Source organism: Barbatula barbatula (genome assembly GCF_947034865.1).
Source record: "Barbatula barbatula genome assembly, chromosome: 10".
NCBI lineage: Eukaryota > Metazoa > Chordata > Actinopteri > Cypriniformes > Nemacheilidae > Barbatula > Barbatula barbatula.
This window is the reverse complement of record NC_136773.1, coordinates 1471383-1489367: the sequence shown is the minus strand read 5'-3', so window position 1 is coordinate 1489367 and position 17985 is coordinate 1471383. Positions and strand designations below refer to the sequence as shown.

The window sequence follows — 17985 nt, the reverse complement described above, 5'->3', positions numbered from 1 at the left end:
GACATTACACTGTCTGTGGGGATCTATAGTGTTAAAGGCTGAGCTGTAATCTATTTCCAGGGTTGTCGATGTGAGTGGTGAAGAATTTGAGAAACGGCATCCTCTGTGGATCTGTTTGTTGCGAAAGGCAAACTACACAGGATGCAAGAGCAGATGTTGTTTTTAATTAGCCTCTCAAATACCTTCATAACCAGCGATGTCAGTGCCACAGGTCGATAGTCATTCAGACAAGAGGGCTCGATGTTTTTTGGTACAGGAACGAGGACAGATTTTTTAAAGCACATGGGGAAAACAGACTGGGCGAGCAACTCATTGAAAATCTATGTAAGCAAGCCGGTTAGCTTATCGGTGGAGCATCTAAAAAAATCTTAGTACTTTAACATATGACGCTGTTGCTCTCCGGGCGACCTGAGTTAGGGTTCCGGCTCGTGGTCTTTTCCTGATCCCCTCTCTCACCCCTGTTCTCTCTCTCCTACTGCACTAATAAAGGCAAAAAGGACAAAAAACAGTGTTGTCCAATGTATTTTCTACCATTAGCGCTGTAATGCAAAATATGGTGTTTGTGAGTGGAAGTTAGCACCCCCGACCTTAATTACGCCCTGTCCCAGAATCCCTCAAAAAGCAGTAATAAACTGTGATGTCAGAAGAGGGGGCTTTTAAAACACAAACCTCCAATCTGACAACAAAAAAATGACTGGACTGACCAGAGGCCAGATTCATCTTTCCTACATTTAAATGCAAAAAGGTTGGAAATGGGCTGCATGGACATTCACTCTGTAACAAACAGATTAAAGGGCCAGTTCTGATAAAGGTTGAATGAGAGCAGCAGTGGCCACTGAAAGCAAATAACGTAATCTGACAAAACAAAGGGCACACAGACAAAAGCTACACTTGACTGAAGGCATCAAAAAGGGTAATGCAGGCACAGATGTTCAAAGCCTCTGTTGTGCCATTTTCAACACTAGTTTCAGAGGCGGTACAGGGTGTGGCTTAGTGTGGTGGGATGGGATGAGTCACCAAACATATGTCACACATACTTATCGCATATAAAAAAGGATCCACCTGAACATAACAGCTTACTTGTGGCCTACTGCTTGTTTATTCACTCAAACCAGGCACATTAACTGGACGATAAAATCCTTCTTTTTTTAAATCCTTCTAAATTCAAGAGACTAGTGAAGTTCACACCAAAACTCAAACAAAAAAGAAACAAACAGAGGAATAATATCGTTGGCATCACTTTACGGTGCTTACGTCAGGCTATGCAAATAATGGTGAATTTTATGACAGCATCGCGCTAGTGCACCAATATTCATATGTTAGGGTCTACTGAATTCAACTGGAGGTCTTCATTTGTTTGTGAACACATAAAACCAGTCGTTAGAGCTTCAAACTTAAGTGAATTAGAAGGAAGTTGCCCAAGTAGACAGGAGAAAGTGAGGTTTGCCTTTTTACCTCTCGAACTGGTCGACTCTCGCTTCTCCACAGGCCATTGACAGTTTTGGTGGGGGCGATGGTGACCACGGGTGGGGTACTGGGTACACTGTGACCGCTGGGAGGCACGATAACCGGACCCATGGGGCCACGCTTGGGTGTACTGACAGGGGAGCTGTGGTTAGTGGCCGGAGACGAGACAGGAGATGACTCGCTGCTGATCGAGGACGCTGAAAAAACACAGAAAACAAAAGAGTTAAGTCATTGAAGTCAGCTCATGTCTCTGTTTATAAATATTCAATCAAGTCATGCGTTTCAACCCTGTATGAGTTTATCTTTGTAAACACGAGTGGACAAACGCTTGAGGAAAACTCCTCGTAACAAATAAACTGGGTTAATTGATGGCCAGTTTTTAATTTAACAAACAATAATGTCAAATACTTGAACTGAGCTTTTTCATTCATAAATAATGAAAAATAATGACTTGGGGCATTTAATAAGATTAGAGTAGCAGCGATGATCTCCATGATTTTAATAGGAGCTTGGCGACCTCTAGTGACAGACAGTGACATTTGGCAACAAAATGGGGGCGTGTTTTAACTTTATGTAAACATTTAATATTCTGCACCAGTGTTGTTTATGTAAAAAAGAATGTAAATATATATCATTTCATATATGAATGATATAAAAAAACATGTTTTTTATTATGTTATCATGTTTTTATTGTGTCAGTTATTTGTATTGTTTTAGTTATTATGGCTTAAATCGAAACAAACCAACTGCAGTGTGATTGATATGAATTGAAATGATGAGTTCAAATCATTCTTCACATATAAAACTGATTTGAGGTCCATATGAAATGACTTGAAACAACATGAACATAGCTTTGAAGTCAGTGACCCTTCGGGTGAGAAAGCAAGTGTATTCACATGGACATCCACTGACTGTCATCTCAACCCTCAGAAACACACACATTTCACCTCACTCATAACAGAAAATGACGTGGGCTGTTCATCATTTCAAATCTATTTGTGTGACAACTGTTTAAATGTGTGCTTCTCTGTGATAACCACTCTTTGCGTGTGTGCGCGCTCGTGTTTTGTGTGTGTTGAGTTGTGAGTCTGTGTTTTGTAAGTGGGTTTGTTTAAATCTGTGTGTGCGTGTCTGTTTTCTGTGTTTTTACTTGTATAACTTTAAATGTTTTGCTTTTAGTCAATATGTTTCATGAACAGCTGCTTTGTAACAAGTAACATTGTAGCGCTATATAAATAAAGTTGAGTTGAGTATGATATACATGCACCCTGGACAGGTTAGTTTCAGATTAATCACATGACCAAAATGACTGTCACATAACTATAGTTACTAACTATAGACGTGAAACAAGTCATCTTAGCGCTATTACTTCAAGCACTGGAAAAGCATGCACAGGTGACACGTCTGATGCTTGCACGGTCTCGTGAAAACCATTAGGAGCTGGTGTTCTCTGATGAAAGCTTTTAAGAAAAACACCACACAGGTTTCAGTCAAACAGCCGAGGTGAAGAGAGGTAAAGAGGTGCTTACTGCAGTAATTACAAAAACACGCATGCAGAGAGCCAGATAGAATGAGACGGAGAGAGCGAGTGTGTGGTGGCACCGCAACAGCAATTAACAGTCCTGATAAAGAACTCTCAGCGCCTCTTCCAGTCTCACTCGGTGAACACAAGCTCACAATCTCTCTCTCTCTCACACACACAGAAAGGACCAAAACACCACATGTGGAGCATAGATGATCTCTTACATTCCATTTATCATTGAATGGTTTATGAATTGTAGTATCTTCCAGGTTAAGACCCGTTTACATCCGAAAGGATAAAGTGTGGCACAGTATGCAGGTTTTCCTGCTCTAGGTCATTTGTTCCATACAAACAATAACCAATGGACAGCTTCATGATGCTGTGAGGGGCACGGGCCGTCTCAACGTTCACCGTTGACAAAAATCAACCCGACTGAATTGTGCACTTGTCCATAATACAGTACCGCTCTTCATGTCCCAATCCAGCTTGTGTGCTTGTTGATCAAAAAGACACACTTTTGTCTTTGCAGCAATAAAACCACACAGGTCTCAATGAGTGCTCGTGTGTCGTTGTCACACATGCAGTTTTTATTTATGTCTTTCCTATGAACCTCAGCCTCCTTGAAGCACACACGGGACAGATGGGCCTGACACAGCATCCGAGTCCCTGCAAACTAGTGTGTTTATATGAGATGCTAATTATATTCAAATATATTCAGCGTGATGTGTCTTTGCAAGCTGCTTTCAGAGGAAGCCATACCCAAATATGGATGAGAGGCCCAACACTTCCTGTCACGCTCTGAATGGCCCTGAGATGAACAGATTTGACACTGCACAGAGATAGTGTGTGTGTGTGTGTGTGTGTGTGTGTGTGTGTGTGTGTGTGTGTGTGTGTGTGTGACTAATGTGTATGTCTGTTCCCTCCATTAACCCACCTCTTACACACGCTGCCCACACACACTTCAAAATACACAGACATGAACACACACAACATCTTTTCTTCACACGCACACGCAGATACAAGCAGAAAACATCATGGCCCTACACACACACAGCGCGCGCATCCTGGGCTGCATTAGAACAGCATCAGCAGTTAATTAAACAGCCCATTTCACACCTGCTGTGAGAGCAGCACTCAACACGTCTTGCTCCATATGCTGCTTCTGCACTCTGCACCACATGGTTCAATGGGTGAAACTGCAGAGATGACCACCATTTTAAACACACACACACACACACACACTCTTCAGTTCTGTCAATGTTTAATACCTAAAATACACAGAATCTGGGACAGAATATGTACACGATCAAGACCACAAGGCAAATGAACATACGTCTTCACATCATAACCATAAACTAGCACATTACAACACAAACTATGTCAAATGAAAGGTTTGATGCTCGTTTTTCTTTTCTGTTTTAGTCTATTCGGGTTTATGACTAAAACAGAACGACACTTGTGTTCGTCTGCCGCAAATGTATTGCAAGACATTATGACTTGATCTAGATCAAGCGCCTCTTTCTGAACACACCTGAGTCCAGAAAAACTTTCATGCCAATTGGAAGCATAGGAAATTAAAACCTGACATCGAACCGGGGTTCACACGAAAGCTTGAATGTATCACACCAATGTTCACTATGCTACAAAGTTGAGCTCTACCTCCCATGAGTCCTACCTGCCGTCATCTTTGTCCAGCTCATTCATCTTAAAGATGGGGTTACACATGCATCTTATTAATCTATAGTCCCTATACAGTAGTATTGCATACGTTGTGTCTTTGTAGAGTATTTGGTTTGATAAGATTTATAAAAGAGAGATACAGCTGTATGATTATTTCCGGAAAAACACGAGCTGCTGGAGGCAGGCAGGGGGGACGGAACTACAGCACAAGGACACAATAATATTACATCATTGCAATGTCCCTTCATGTGCATCTACGTGCCGATTGCCAACGAAACACAGACATATGACTTAGTTTCACTTACCGTATGCGGATCATGTCCGGCATCTTTTAGCGCAGAGAATGCGCCATCTAACTGTTTCATCCATCACTGACATCCCGTGAACAAACAAACTACTGACTTCTCTCACTATCATAAGAGCAATGAGCTGCAGGCCCACAGTGAAGCCAATCTTGATGGTAGGCGGGGCTTACTAACGCTCGTCAGTTGGCGATATATTTCTTTGCCTTGCTGAGTTTTTCCGGGAGATTCCCAACAAAAGGAATAGGATTCAAGTTGGAGTGCTGGGGGAGTGTATCGAGCAAAGAAATACTACGTCATACGTCTAAGTGGACCATGTTAAGTTTGAGAAGCCAGCACATTCAACAGTGTCAGAATGCATGAAACAGTGTTAATCACCCTTTTAAATGGTAGTGTCTCGGCATCAGTCCCTCTTGTTTGCAAGCATCTGACTGCAGCCCACCCACAGCTGTCTGGACCAGAGACAAATTGGTAGGATTGTGGTAGATTCGTTTCTAAAAATGTGAGTGACCTAATCAAAATAAATGAATGAGCTGTCTGTTTTTAAACACCACCCACATACGAGCTAAAGGCAGACGCAATGAGAAAGACAGACGGAGGCATTACAACAAGTAGCATAAGCGATGGAACTTATCTTGCTGACAACTATTGTTGCATCACTAGATCCATATGTGAAGAAGAATACAAATTCATACATAGTACTTTAAAATGTCATAGGAGTTTTTGTCTCTTAGTCCTCCCATTTTTCTCTTTCAATGACAACTTATATGTTGAAACCCGTCGACAGACAACAATAACACGACTGTGGCATCCTCTAGTTTTAGCCTTGTCCGGGCGATCTCTGACTGCCAGATTCCAGAACAAACGCTCCAAACTGAATGGGTCTAAAAGCAATCTTGATCTGGATTTCTATGGTATCTTGTTTAATCTCTGGGGACTCTTTAAGCCTCAACTTCAAATGTAAATATCTTTCCCAAACCTGATGTTTTTTCTTCCAAGCCCTCATTGTAGCGGTCCAGTAAACATGTTGGTTCCTGATTAACTGGTTTACACACTCAGATGTTGTGTAAAGCAGGATGGAGACAGTGTGAACCTTAAGGGCAAGCGAGGTTGTGTGGGTTTATGACCGGAGAGGATGTTATTCTTGACAGCAGGGTGCTGGTGCCGCCCAGCCTGCCAGTCCCTAAGGTGGAGAGCTTGTCCTGGGTCTGTTGGAGACTCTCACACCAGGGGACAGGAAACATGCAGTACATCACAACTCCTGGCAGACGCTTAAAGACTGCTTTCCTGCTGAGACTCTGTCTACAAACAGAGTCAAGCACAGCGGTCACTCTGTATGTATCTATGTATGTGTGTATGTACATGCAAGCATTAGTACACTCCCTGGTCTATGTGCAGAATCATCCTCCGAGAACAGGCAGACACACATTAAGTGGGGTAGAGTTTAAAACCAAACACTGAAAGTGAAAGTAATATTACAAAACTCCAAACAATAAGCAAACAATAAGAAGCAGGTTTAAGAACGGGGCCCCCACTCGGATCTGACGCTGCCTTGCAGATCAAAGATTTTCCAAGCTGTCTGTGCTGGGCACACGTCAAAGCCGTTTCAAATCCTGCTCAAATGGTTTAAAAAATTTTGCATGACTAAGAGCGTTATCATATAATATAACGCTAGCCAAAAGATGACAGAAAAAACGGGTCCTGTGTTTTACATTTTTTTGATAGCACTACTTAAAATGTAAACCAAAATAGATAGTAAACTCAACTGCGTTGTCATTTCTACGGGATCTTCTCTCCTACACGTTATAAACTATAATTTCATCAAGCAATCTTTGGACACTTTGGATGCGTGTAGCATGAGGAGCTCCGCACTGTTCAGTTCCACTGGTGCTGTTGAACTGTGGCATCCTCCATGTGGATGCTGCACACTGGTGGTGGTTGAGGAGAGGGAGACCCCCCTATATGATTGTATAGCACTTTGGGTGTACAGCAATACACAATAAAGCGCTCTATAAATGCCTCATTCATTCATTAAAGAGTTGTATGAACTCTTCAGCACGATGTCTGAAACTGTAATGTTCTCTGGCCCCCCTGGCACTGTGAATTTCACCAAACTATCACTATTACATCTTCAAGGAGAAAATACCCACAGTGCATCCTGGACCTGTGTCAGGGGCCACATGCTAGGGAGTCATTGCTTACCTCTAGGTTCCTCGGCCTGTTTGGCCAGCTTGCGGAGGGCAGCAGCGAAACCGGAGTGAGTGGACTGAGATGCAGGGCTGCCATTAGGCACAACTGAACCATTTAAAGGAGATGGGGTGAGGGGGCTGACAGTCGCTGTGGTGCGGGTCGCCGTGGAAATCATGCCTAATGATGGTGATTTTGGCTCATGGCTCATGCCTGAGAGAGACACACAGAGAGATGGAGGGAAATGTTAGCAGCAATAAACAAGAAATACTTAGCCTCGCAGTGACGTAGGTTAGGATAGTGCATCGATTCCAATCTGACATCGAAAAATCTGCTTTTCATCTGATTCTGGCTTATTTCGTTGGGGTAGACTAGAGCTTTCTCATATGTAGCACCTAACCTCTGGAATAACCTTCCTGGTACTATTCCAGGGTCAGACCGACTCTCCCAGTTTAAATCTAGAGTAAAAACACACCTTTTCAACAAAGCATTGTAAAAGAAACCGGTCATTTTATCCTATAGTTTTACAGGGAAGAAATATTTTACGCTATATTTTTCAGTTTACAGAAAATGTTTTTTACAGTACATACACATGGTTTACAGCACTTATTTTATATATCCGAAATCCATGTGCTAGAAAACAATTGATGTATGACTAGCAATGTGAGTGTTGTTAATTTCATTCAGTCAGAAAAGAAGTCCCTTGATAACTCTTTTTGGTTTAAAATCCAAATAAATCTGATCTATCTAATGCATTTGTTTTTTTAATATACAATTACGTTAATGTAAATAATCTTAAAACGGAGGTTTGTTCTAATATTGCATATGCATGTATGTTCAGTCATTAATTTGGATCTTTTACAGCAGCAGACTGAGGTGGATGTTCATCAGCATGAAAAAACACAATTTATTAACTTGTATACTAAATGAATATGAAATACAATTGATTTTTATACATTTATATTAATAATGAGCCTGTGAACTGTGGTATTTCACTGGTATCGACTCCTAAAATGTTGGTAGAGTGATAACACAACTGCACTCTTATATTACGCCTCTATAATTATTATCCCTGCCTAAACATCCTATGTTGTCTGATATCAAATGCACATTTACACAGTATTTGACACTGATAACAGACCATTGCGCTTAACAACCACATGGGGGAACCATGTGCAAAAGTTCTCGTGTCGCTTTTAACTCAATATTAGAATGGTCTAACACTTTCTATAGTACCCTGCACTGTATTGTAATCTACCTTTTCTGTGTTTTTCCTTTCTTTCTGTAAAGCAAGGAATGCAACATTATAAAAAGCGGTATATCAATAAAATGAAACTGAATTGAATAAACACCTCAAATTACACACACACACACAGAGGAGCTACCCTATATAAACGCACAAGTATACAATCCCCCATCTGTTTTACTGGAGTGTGTCAGTCATCCTCCAGCCGCTCTGACTTGCCACTCGCTCACACACTATCGCTCTTTCACAAAGGTTTGAAGCTTATCAACAAAGCAATACACACACACACACACACACACACACACACAGTCTCTCTCTAATCAAGTGAAACGTTCAGTGTAGCAGCTGCTGCAATGTCACATGACACTTCAGTCCCCACCCATAATTCCTCTGCCTTTCTGAGATAAAAGCCAGAGAAAGAACAAGGGAAGGGAGGGGGGATAACACTTCAGGGTTCTCTCTCTTTCTCTAAAGTGCCGGCTTGTTCTGACATGATCTTCTAACCTGGCCCTTCTCTCTAATGGCACCTGTGTGTCCATCCTCCTACACAATCAGACACTCACCGCTGTAAGACAAAAACAAACATAAGATGTCACATTTACACCACCTGGTTTATATAGAAACCTTCACGCAGCGCTTCACTTTTTCCACACTTTGTCATGTTACAGCCTTATTCCAAAATGGATTCAATTCATTATTTTCCTCACATAATGACAATGTGAAAGACGTTTGTTTGAAATCTTTGCAAATGCATTAAAAATAAAAATGAAAAAAGCACATGTACATAAGTATTTACTAGAGCTGCCGTCCGGCCAAACTGAGCGATCGGGGAGAAGGGCCTTTAGTCAGAGAGGTGACCAAGAACCTGATGGTCACTGTGACAGAGCTCCAGCATGTCTCTGTGGAGAGAGGAGAACCTTCCAGAAGAACAACCATCTCTGCAGGGATCCACCAATCAGGCCTGTATGGCAGAGTGGCCAGACGGAAGCCATTTTTCTGGTCTGATGAAACAAAGATCGAGCGACACGTCTGGAGGAAAGCAGGCACCGCTCATCACCTGGCCATTACCATCCCTACAGTGAAGCATGGTGGTTTTTCAGCGGCAGGAACTGGGAGACTAGTCAGGATCGAGGGAAAGATGAATACAGCAATGTACAGAGACATCCTCGATGAAAACCTGCTCCAGAGGGCTCTAGACCTCAGACTGGGGTGAAGGTTCATCTTCCAACAGGACAATGACCCTAAGCACACAGCCAAGATAACAAAGGAGTGGCTGCAGGACAACTCTGTGAATGTCCTTGAGTGGCCCAGACTTGAACCCAATTTGGAGAGATCTGAAAATGGCTGTGCACCGATGCTCCCCATTCAACCTGATGGAGCTTGAGAGATCTTGCAAAGACGACTGGGAGAAACTGCGCAAAAATAGCTGTGACAAGCTTGCAGCATCATACTCAACAAGACTTGAGGCTGTAATTGGTGTCAAAGGTGCTTCAACAAAGTATTGAGCAAAGGCCGTGAATACTTGTGTACATGTGCTTTTTTCATTTTTAATAAATTTGCAAAGATTTAAATTTTACAAGAGTACATGCACAGCCTGTGTATCTGCATACTTCTCATACTGGTACACGTCATCCAAAACAGCTTGTTTCCTAAACGGCTTTGAACTTGACGCTTACACGCAGCCCATGTCTGTCAATACCCGTTAAACACTTGCGACTGGCTTCGCATAACAAGTCTCCACGCGCGTGTCTCCCAAACTTCATGCACCTGTGCAAGCTGTGTCTCAATCGCTTGTGTTCACTGGCACCTTGATGCGCATTTAAAACAAACATAAATTCAATCAAACCGATTTGCTTATTTCACTTGGATGAAATGACACAGTCCCCGCATTTTGTACTCATTTTTAAAATCCGTTTTAAAAAGGCGTACTTAAAGTGAATGAATAGATCAACCTACATACAGTATCTCACAGAAGGGAGTACACCCCTCACATTTTACTTAATATTTATTACATCTTATCATGTGACAAAACTATAGAAATTACACTTTGCTACAATGTAAAGTAGTGAGTGTACAGCTTGTATAATTTTAAAATCTTAACTGTCGGCATGGAGGTATCAAGCCTGTTTACTTTATTTATCATCAACATTTTAAACAATGAAGCCAGATATTCTTGTCAGATCTGGGTTTTGTTACCAGCAGTAGCGCTTTTTCTCCGCTGTTGGCTTGTTTAACAGACTTTCACCAGAGTAAAATAGACCTATATGCTTGTTTTTCTTATCAAGAAACAAACAAGATAACCGTAAAACACAGACTGTCAATATAAGTTGCGTTTTGTCTGTTTTACTTTTGTATTATACTGTTCCGCGCAGGTTTAAATGCAGTTTTAGGATTTTCTCAACATTTAAAAACCTATGTACAGGATATTATATTAATGCATTACTAATATTTCATGATAATTATAAGCTGGATGTGAAATTGACTAAATAAAAACAACAAATTACGTCATTATTAACCTAATTTAAATAAACCAGTATTTGAATATTCGTTTTTTATGAGCTCGAAAAAAAAAATGATTGAAAAATGCCCATCCAAAAACAAACACGGACAGAGCTACACATTACATACATTGGATATCTGTAAGGTGAACGTAGTGTTTCAGATGGCTCTCTGTCCACGATGGCATTTATCACGAGCCAGCCACAGCATAACAAAGCACAAAGCCCACTGACCCTTGCTGACCACACACTCACCAGCAATAATCCCAGTGGCTCCGCTAGGCTGCGGCCTACTGCAGAGATAAGAGGTGTGCTGCCCTAGAGGCCGTTTAATCTTTAACCAGCAAAGGATTTGCCTATCCGCTGTTAAAGCAGCCCGGTCTGCAGGATGGGGCAATCTACTGTTACTCAACTAGAATTACCCCTGCGTGTGCATGTGTGTCTGTGACTAACACCAACGTGTTGCCCTCAGGATGAGCTCTTAAGGATATGCACACAGATGTACAAAAGCACACTCAACCCCGTATGACTGGTTTGATCAGTGCTGTTTGAATAAATGCGACGGCACAAATATTCACAACAAAAAAACTTGCGACAGGCATTCGCAAGACTTGATTCCCAGGAAACACACAAACCGATAAAAGCGTAAACCGTGAATGCACTGCAAAATGTTAAGGATAAAAGCCTCGAACAAATGCATCAACATACAATACTGTGAATAATGAATAGCTTTCCACAGCGTATATCATTTCAAAGCAGATTCTTTTTATCTTCATGACACAGACACACACACACCTCTGGCCTTCATTTGTGTACATACAATGCATTTACACACATCCACTCTTATTTAAGCACACACTCGCATCCGTAATATTCATAATTCTATTAAACATGTATTCATGGTTATTTCACAGTTGATGTTTGGTCATCCAAAAGCACATTCAGTCAAAAGGCCAATCCAACCAACTCTAGGAGATTAAATGAATGTCTTCTGAAACCGAACAATAGGTTTAGGGAAGTGGCACAGCAATTCACACCTTATGTCAGGGATCCAGCGAGGAGCACTGTAGCCCCTGAACGACATTGTTAGGAGCGCAAGCAGAAAATCACGCTGCAACGCAATTATTGAAGTTTTTCCCCAATAAAGTTGTATTACTAACAAATACTTTGATAGAAAATAGAGGGTATGATAATATTACTCAATACCACGGACATACGGAATCAACAGACTTTTTAGTTAATTCCGCGCAAAAATTGATGTGGAACAGTTTTAAATACGTTTACAGAAATGTACATGTGTGTTAATGTGTTAAAATTGTTATAAAATACTACCTGTCTATACATTTAACTGCAGGTTCCTCGAGTAAAGAGACTGTTTAAACTCCATACACCAGACCAAATTTGTACTGAATTAATTTGAACCAACAGAAAATGTGCATGTCATTTTATATATAATAGTATATGTTTTATTATTTTGCTACACATAGGTCTACAATGGTGGACTCGCAATCTACTCGTCTTTTCACATGAGATATTACAACTAGAAAAAAATCCTAATTGACAGATGCGTGTACTTGTAAAAAAACGCTGGCGCTGTCTCCAAAAAAAAAATGCAACCATTAGGTGGCAGTCAGGAGCCCTGCCTTATTGGTTCTTTATTGGTCTCGTGTTATAGGCATGCTTCCATATTTTCCATAACTGCACCTAAAAGGAGTTTACAAAGAACGTGTTTGCGTCTTTAATTATGAAATTTACAGAATCTGAGTTAAATGCCTGAAATCTGAAATACTGCTGGAACAAGTGATATATATACTTGAGCTGTGGTGCTCTACGCCATATGACATTCAGCTGATCTGGCAGCTGGCTGTGGCACCTCCAGGTGGTTTATAATGAAGCCTTTCTCCTGTGTGTTTGGTGTGTCCAATGCACACAGCCTATTCAAGACAGCAACAGAGGAACAACAGTGTGTGAGCTCTGCAGGGAGTGAAGAATGCTGCTTTGTTGTGTATTATGTGTGTGTGTGTAGGGGATCTCAGGCCCCTGTGTGGAGGGCCCAGAGGGTTTCCTGTCATCTGCCCTGTGTGGGTATTACAGGAGAATAATCTGTAAGTGATACAGGGATGCTGAACTCCTGCTAGAGTACTGCCTCTGACCGCTCCACTGTTTCACCTTCCCACAAGACCCCAGACCTCTCCAACGCACTTAAAACACTCAGTCCGCCTACAGACCTGGATAATGCACATACACTCAGAGCTGCGCTGTTTGAGCGCAGGCTGATAAGGCGAGGTTTGGGCAAGTGTGTGTCTTATCTTTAGCTCCAGAGCTGCATTTGTTTAGTCGTGTCTTATCAGCACCGGAGGGGTTGCAGCAGCTACTGTCACACGCCGCTGCTGTGTTGTCAACTCTCTCGTCCTGGCCAATAGCCTACTGCTGCTATATTACCAGCTCAAATACATTATCACAACAACAACAAATATCTGAAATCAAATTTACTTCTTCACATTGGCCCTCTTAGCGGCACGAAAACAAAATTGTCACGCAAATGATATTAGGATAACTCTGTTTCTAGTTCAATTAAACAACAACCGACTTGACTTCTCATCTCTTGTCAACGAAGCTTTCTATGTTACACAATAGGTACACTGACATATGAAGGATTTGAAATGATCCATTGCTGTCTCAAGTATGATAGATCAATTACGTTTCCTGAACTCTTCTGCAGTTAGTCTCATTTTAAACGTCTCGTATATCAAATTGTTAGTCCTCAGGTTCAAGAAATCCATCAAAACAAACAGCAACTTGTAGTAATGTGTGCGTGTGTAAACTTGTCAATGACAACATGGTTTGTTCACGTCTGCGGCAGAGAGAAACCGTGACACACGAGCGACCTGCGCAGTTGACTATCACACACAGCCTGCACTGGTGGCGGGCTCGCGTTCTACTCGTCTTTCAACACGAAAAAACAACTAATAACAAATTTGCAGGTCTCACATGCACGAGTAATGCGACCATATAGTCACAGTCTGGAGCCCTGGAATGCGTCTTTACTACATTATTATAATTTTCTATATGGACATGCACTAAATGGAGGCGTTTTGTTGTTCGCGTGCGTCTCGCACATGAGCGGTCACGTTACATATTCTGTTCACGTCGCAATGGGAGCACGCACCGCGTGGCTGAACAGCAGATGACTGTAACACAGGTGTAGCCAATGCAAGTTCGCATGACATTATATTAAATACACTCACGAGCAAACATCTTCCAAAGCAATCATGTTACCCTCATACCTGCTCAATCAAAGCTTATAACATTATGTGTTTTTAGTTTTAACTGTTTCTCTGTATGCTATGATGAGAAAATAGGGTCAGTAGAGGAAGGAGGATCGACAGCGGGATGCAATTGCTTTCCTCTCACATATCTAATTTAAACATTTGTTTTGTGATTAAAAAATATGCTTTTAGGAACTCATGAAGCCATTGTGACCACGTACAACACAGAAGACATCACATGCATGTTTTAATGGTAAAATTGCTAATATTTTGTATTCAACTATTCAGACAGATGGTATTCATTTTCGGGTGGGTGCTCCTAACTCACGAAGTTGGGAGCACCAGTGCATCCTGATTCCTTCACTTCATCATGAGTGCAACCTGCATCATTTTGTGGGCTTTACTAACCTATATAACACTAGTGTGGCATTTTTCTACAATATTCACTCACCCCATGACAGTATAAAAGGGCATTTAAGTCAATCAACTGCAGTATTTCCTCTCTCAATCAGTAGAAAATGTGGTGTAAAAAATAGCGTGAAGTACCGGGCAACTGGTATAAATCCGGAAAATACTGTTATATCAATTTAGGGTCATACCGCCCAGCACTAAGCATGAACGTTATGATTCCATAAAATGCTGGAAGAGGATGAGCTACGACATTATCCAGGTCTGTTACTCTATTTCTACAAAAAAGTTTTTAGGAAGCTTTCGGTGTTGCATTTCTGGCCTGAGATGTTTATATACAGTATGTATTTTATTTGTATTATTAATCTAACTGGCTTGATAGCTAAAGAAAAAATGGTTTTCCAAAATGAAAACATCATACACTGTCAAAATGAAGTCTGTCTGCATGTGACAATGTGTTGTAATGTCTGTTGATACAATAAAGGCAGGATGGCATCAACAAATATCAACCAAAGCCTGATCGAGTGTGACAGATCCCCCGTCCAATCAAACAGTGATGCAAGTCCCACCTTACCTGCTGAATATTCTGGTCAAGAAAAGACAAATACAGTTTAAATGCTGTTTGAAGCCGGGCTTGCATTTCCATGAGGGACTGCACATCATGTTAATTGGTTATAATAATACAGGAAGTTCATGAGCAAGTGTTTTCGCTTCAGCTAAAATTATAACAAATTGAAATCAACACGTGGAACAGTCTGTCTTTATTCTAAAATATAATTCAACAATCAGCACTTCAGTGGCCTTCTTTGACTTTGAAAGAGTCCTGTCATGGTCTGCGTTGTGTTTGGTTACTTACATTCTTACAAATATCTTCCTTTGCGTTAAGTTGAACAAATACATTTATACAGGTTTGGCAATAGTATAAAGTCAGCTGTATTACAATTCCTGTGGGCTGTCTTAGTGATACTTAATAATGACGCTCACAGGCCTGAAACAAAGGTGTTGACGGTTGAAAGGTCTAGTTTCCAGGTCGTGAAGACTGAATGCAACATGTTGAGGCCGATCTGGTGTCAACGATAACATCAGATAACAGCTGTGAGCTGAGGACACCCCTCAGCACCCGCCACACATATTACACAGCATGCTTCAGGATTTGCATATGCAGAGACGGTCATGTTTAACTAGGGTGAATAGGCAAATCACAGTGGACACTTTGCAAGCTGAGGTCGACACAAGATTAAACGATATGTAACTGACGGTTGTATGTGTGTGGTCTCTGTAGTGTTGCTCACGCAGGAAGTGCAGCATACTTAGCTAGTCATACCTACGCTGCATGGTTTGAAACATCCAAACAAAACAAGAGTGTGCCCTCTGTGTAATCCACCGGTGGTTCTTAAACTTTGTTTATATCCACCTTTAAAGCAAACAAAAGGGCGCCGCCCCCTCCAAAATAAATGATACTATGACCGTCCGGTATAAAACCGCCCCTATTGAAATAGGCTTTCATTTTGTGTAACTCACCTCCTCTAATAAGGACTGACACAATAAATAATAGGGATGATGAGATTCAAAAGTTTAACGATGCAAAGTTAGCATTGAATACATCGTTGTTAACATATTTGCATCGGTAAAAATATATTTGTTTATATTTAATTATTATTATTATAATATTATATAATTATTATAATTAAAATAATTAATAATATGTAGGATGATTTCTCATATTTCTCTGTCATTACCACTGCTGCTATGCCAATATGACGCATCACATCACCACGAAGACCGAGGCGTGTCCTGACAGTCCCACACGGGCTGCGTCCGACAGCTATAAAGTGCTGCCTTCGGAGGCTGCATTCCAAGGCAGAAAGACATCAAGGCACATCCGGATACAATGTTTGCTTCCTGTCTCCCGAGATACCTTCATCTGATCGATTTTGAAGGCAGCAGAGATGTATCGTTTAGCATTAGCTAATCGCCGCTCCACTACCGCTAACATGACGGCGAGTGAACAAAAGATAAAAACGTTTTTCACTCCACGCTGGCTAACAGCTCTGCTCGTTCCAAGGCAATAACCGATACAATCGTCTCTTTACTTGTGAACATATTTAGCGTTACAGAGAACAAGGGCTTCAATACCTCCTATGGGTCAAGACATGTTTGAAGCAGTTCACCATTTAAAAATCATTACAAAAATCCTTTTTGTATTGCGTTTTGGGCATTATTCCAATAGGATGTAATGGTGTTCTATTGGTTCCCACCTGGCAGAAAACATTATACCAAAAGAATCCATCACATACCAGTATATAGATAGTTATAGATTCCATTAAAACCAATACAATTCCCATTATAACCATTGAATCCATAAAATGTTCTATTGAGTTTTTCAGCAGGGGTACTGAATGCACACAGAATTGTATTGCATCATAGTTTTCTCCATTGCATTACTTTGCATTGTGTTTTATACAATCTAATCAAAATCGGATCGCACTGCATCATAATGGGGTGATGCATCTTTAATGTTTCGTATTATTGGCTATGCATAGAGATGTGTATCGCATCGGCCTCAGTTGTGGAGATGTAATCACTAATAGATGCTGTCAACTTCATGTGAAACACCAATGGTCCACGAGAGCGATTCAGAAGTAGACTGCTGCATTTGCTTTAACGTGATCCCTGCTGAAATAAACTATAGAATCCCAAAAATAACCATTACAGAAATTCTAATGGTTTCCATTAAAATACCATTACGAGCCATTAGCTTTTTCCATTAAAACCATAACTTTTTGTAGTGTGTTTTGGGCATCATTCCATTTAACATCCCACCAACAGACTCCATCACATACCAGTGGAACCATTACAGTTTCCATTAAAAACAATCAAATCCCTTTTAAAAGCCATCAAAACCATAATAACTTCTATAATGGTGGTGTTTTTTCAGCAGGGACATAACTTCGATATGCTGAACTTTGCCGCATAAACTAAGAGGAAGATCATGTGTGATTTCTTGCAATGTGCAATGCAATATGCAACTATGTATGAAGTACAGTTACAGTAAACATTTAAGTGCTTTATCTGACCGCAGTACCTGTGCAACCCCCCCGGTGGCCACAATTTAAGGATCGACTGTTGTAGTCCGACACAGCCATCCCCACATTAGCATGACACAACAGAGGAGCATGTGTGATGAGTAGAGGCTGATATACAGAGTTAGAGCTGTACATAACAGCTGATGGCTGGATGTGTAATAGCAAAACATGCTGATCCTATCTATTTACTTAACGCAGAGATCAATATCAAAAGCAAAAGACGTAAAGACGAGAGGAAGTCTGCCAGAAGTGCTGAAAGGGCCTTGCGGTCAACAAAAGCCAGCAAGATTGAGGTGTGAAACAGACAAAACAGCGTTTCC

General features: G+C 41.1%; 1 protein-coding gene across 5 annotated transcripts in view; it reads right to left on the bottom strand.

Moving 5' to 3' along the window:
• The window catches only part of gse1b (Gse1 coiled-coil protein b), a 111401-nt gene that overhangs the window by 9900 nt on the left and 83516 nt on the right, over positions 1 to 17985 (bottom strand). For 3 of the 5 annotated variants that reach the window (XM_079466280.1, XM_079466281.1, XM_079466282.1), the window contains exons 3-4: positions 7174 to 7371; positions 1456 to 1664 (exon numbers count right to left, since the gene is read on the bottom strand). In XM_079466280.1, the coding sequence (XP_079322406.1) occupies positions 1456 to 1664; positions 7174 to 7371 (407 nt within the window). Of the gene's footprint in view, positions 1 to 1455; positions 1665 to 7173; positions 7372 to 8558; positions 8634 to 17985 lie in introns of those variants that run through there. The other 2 variants (XM_079466284.1, XM_079466283.1) reach the window with 2 other exon arrangements.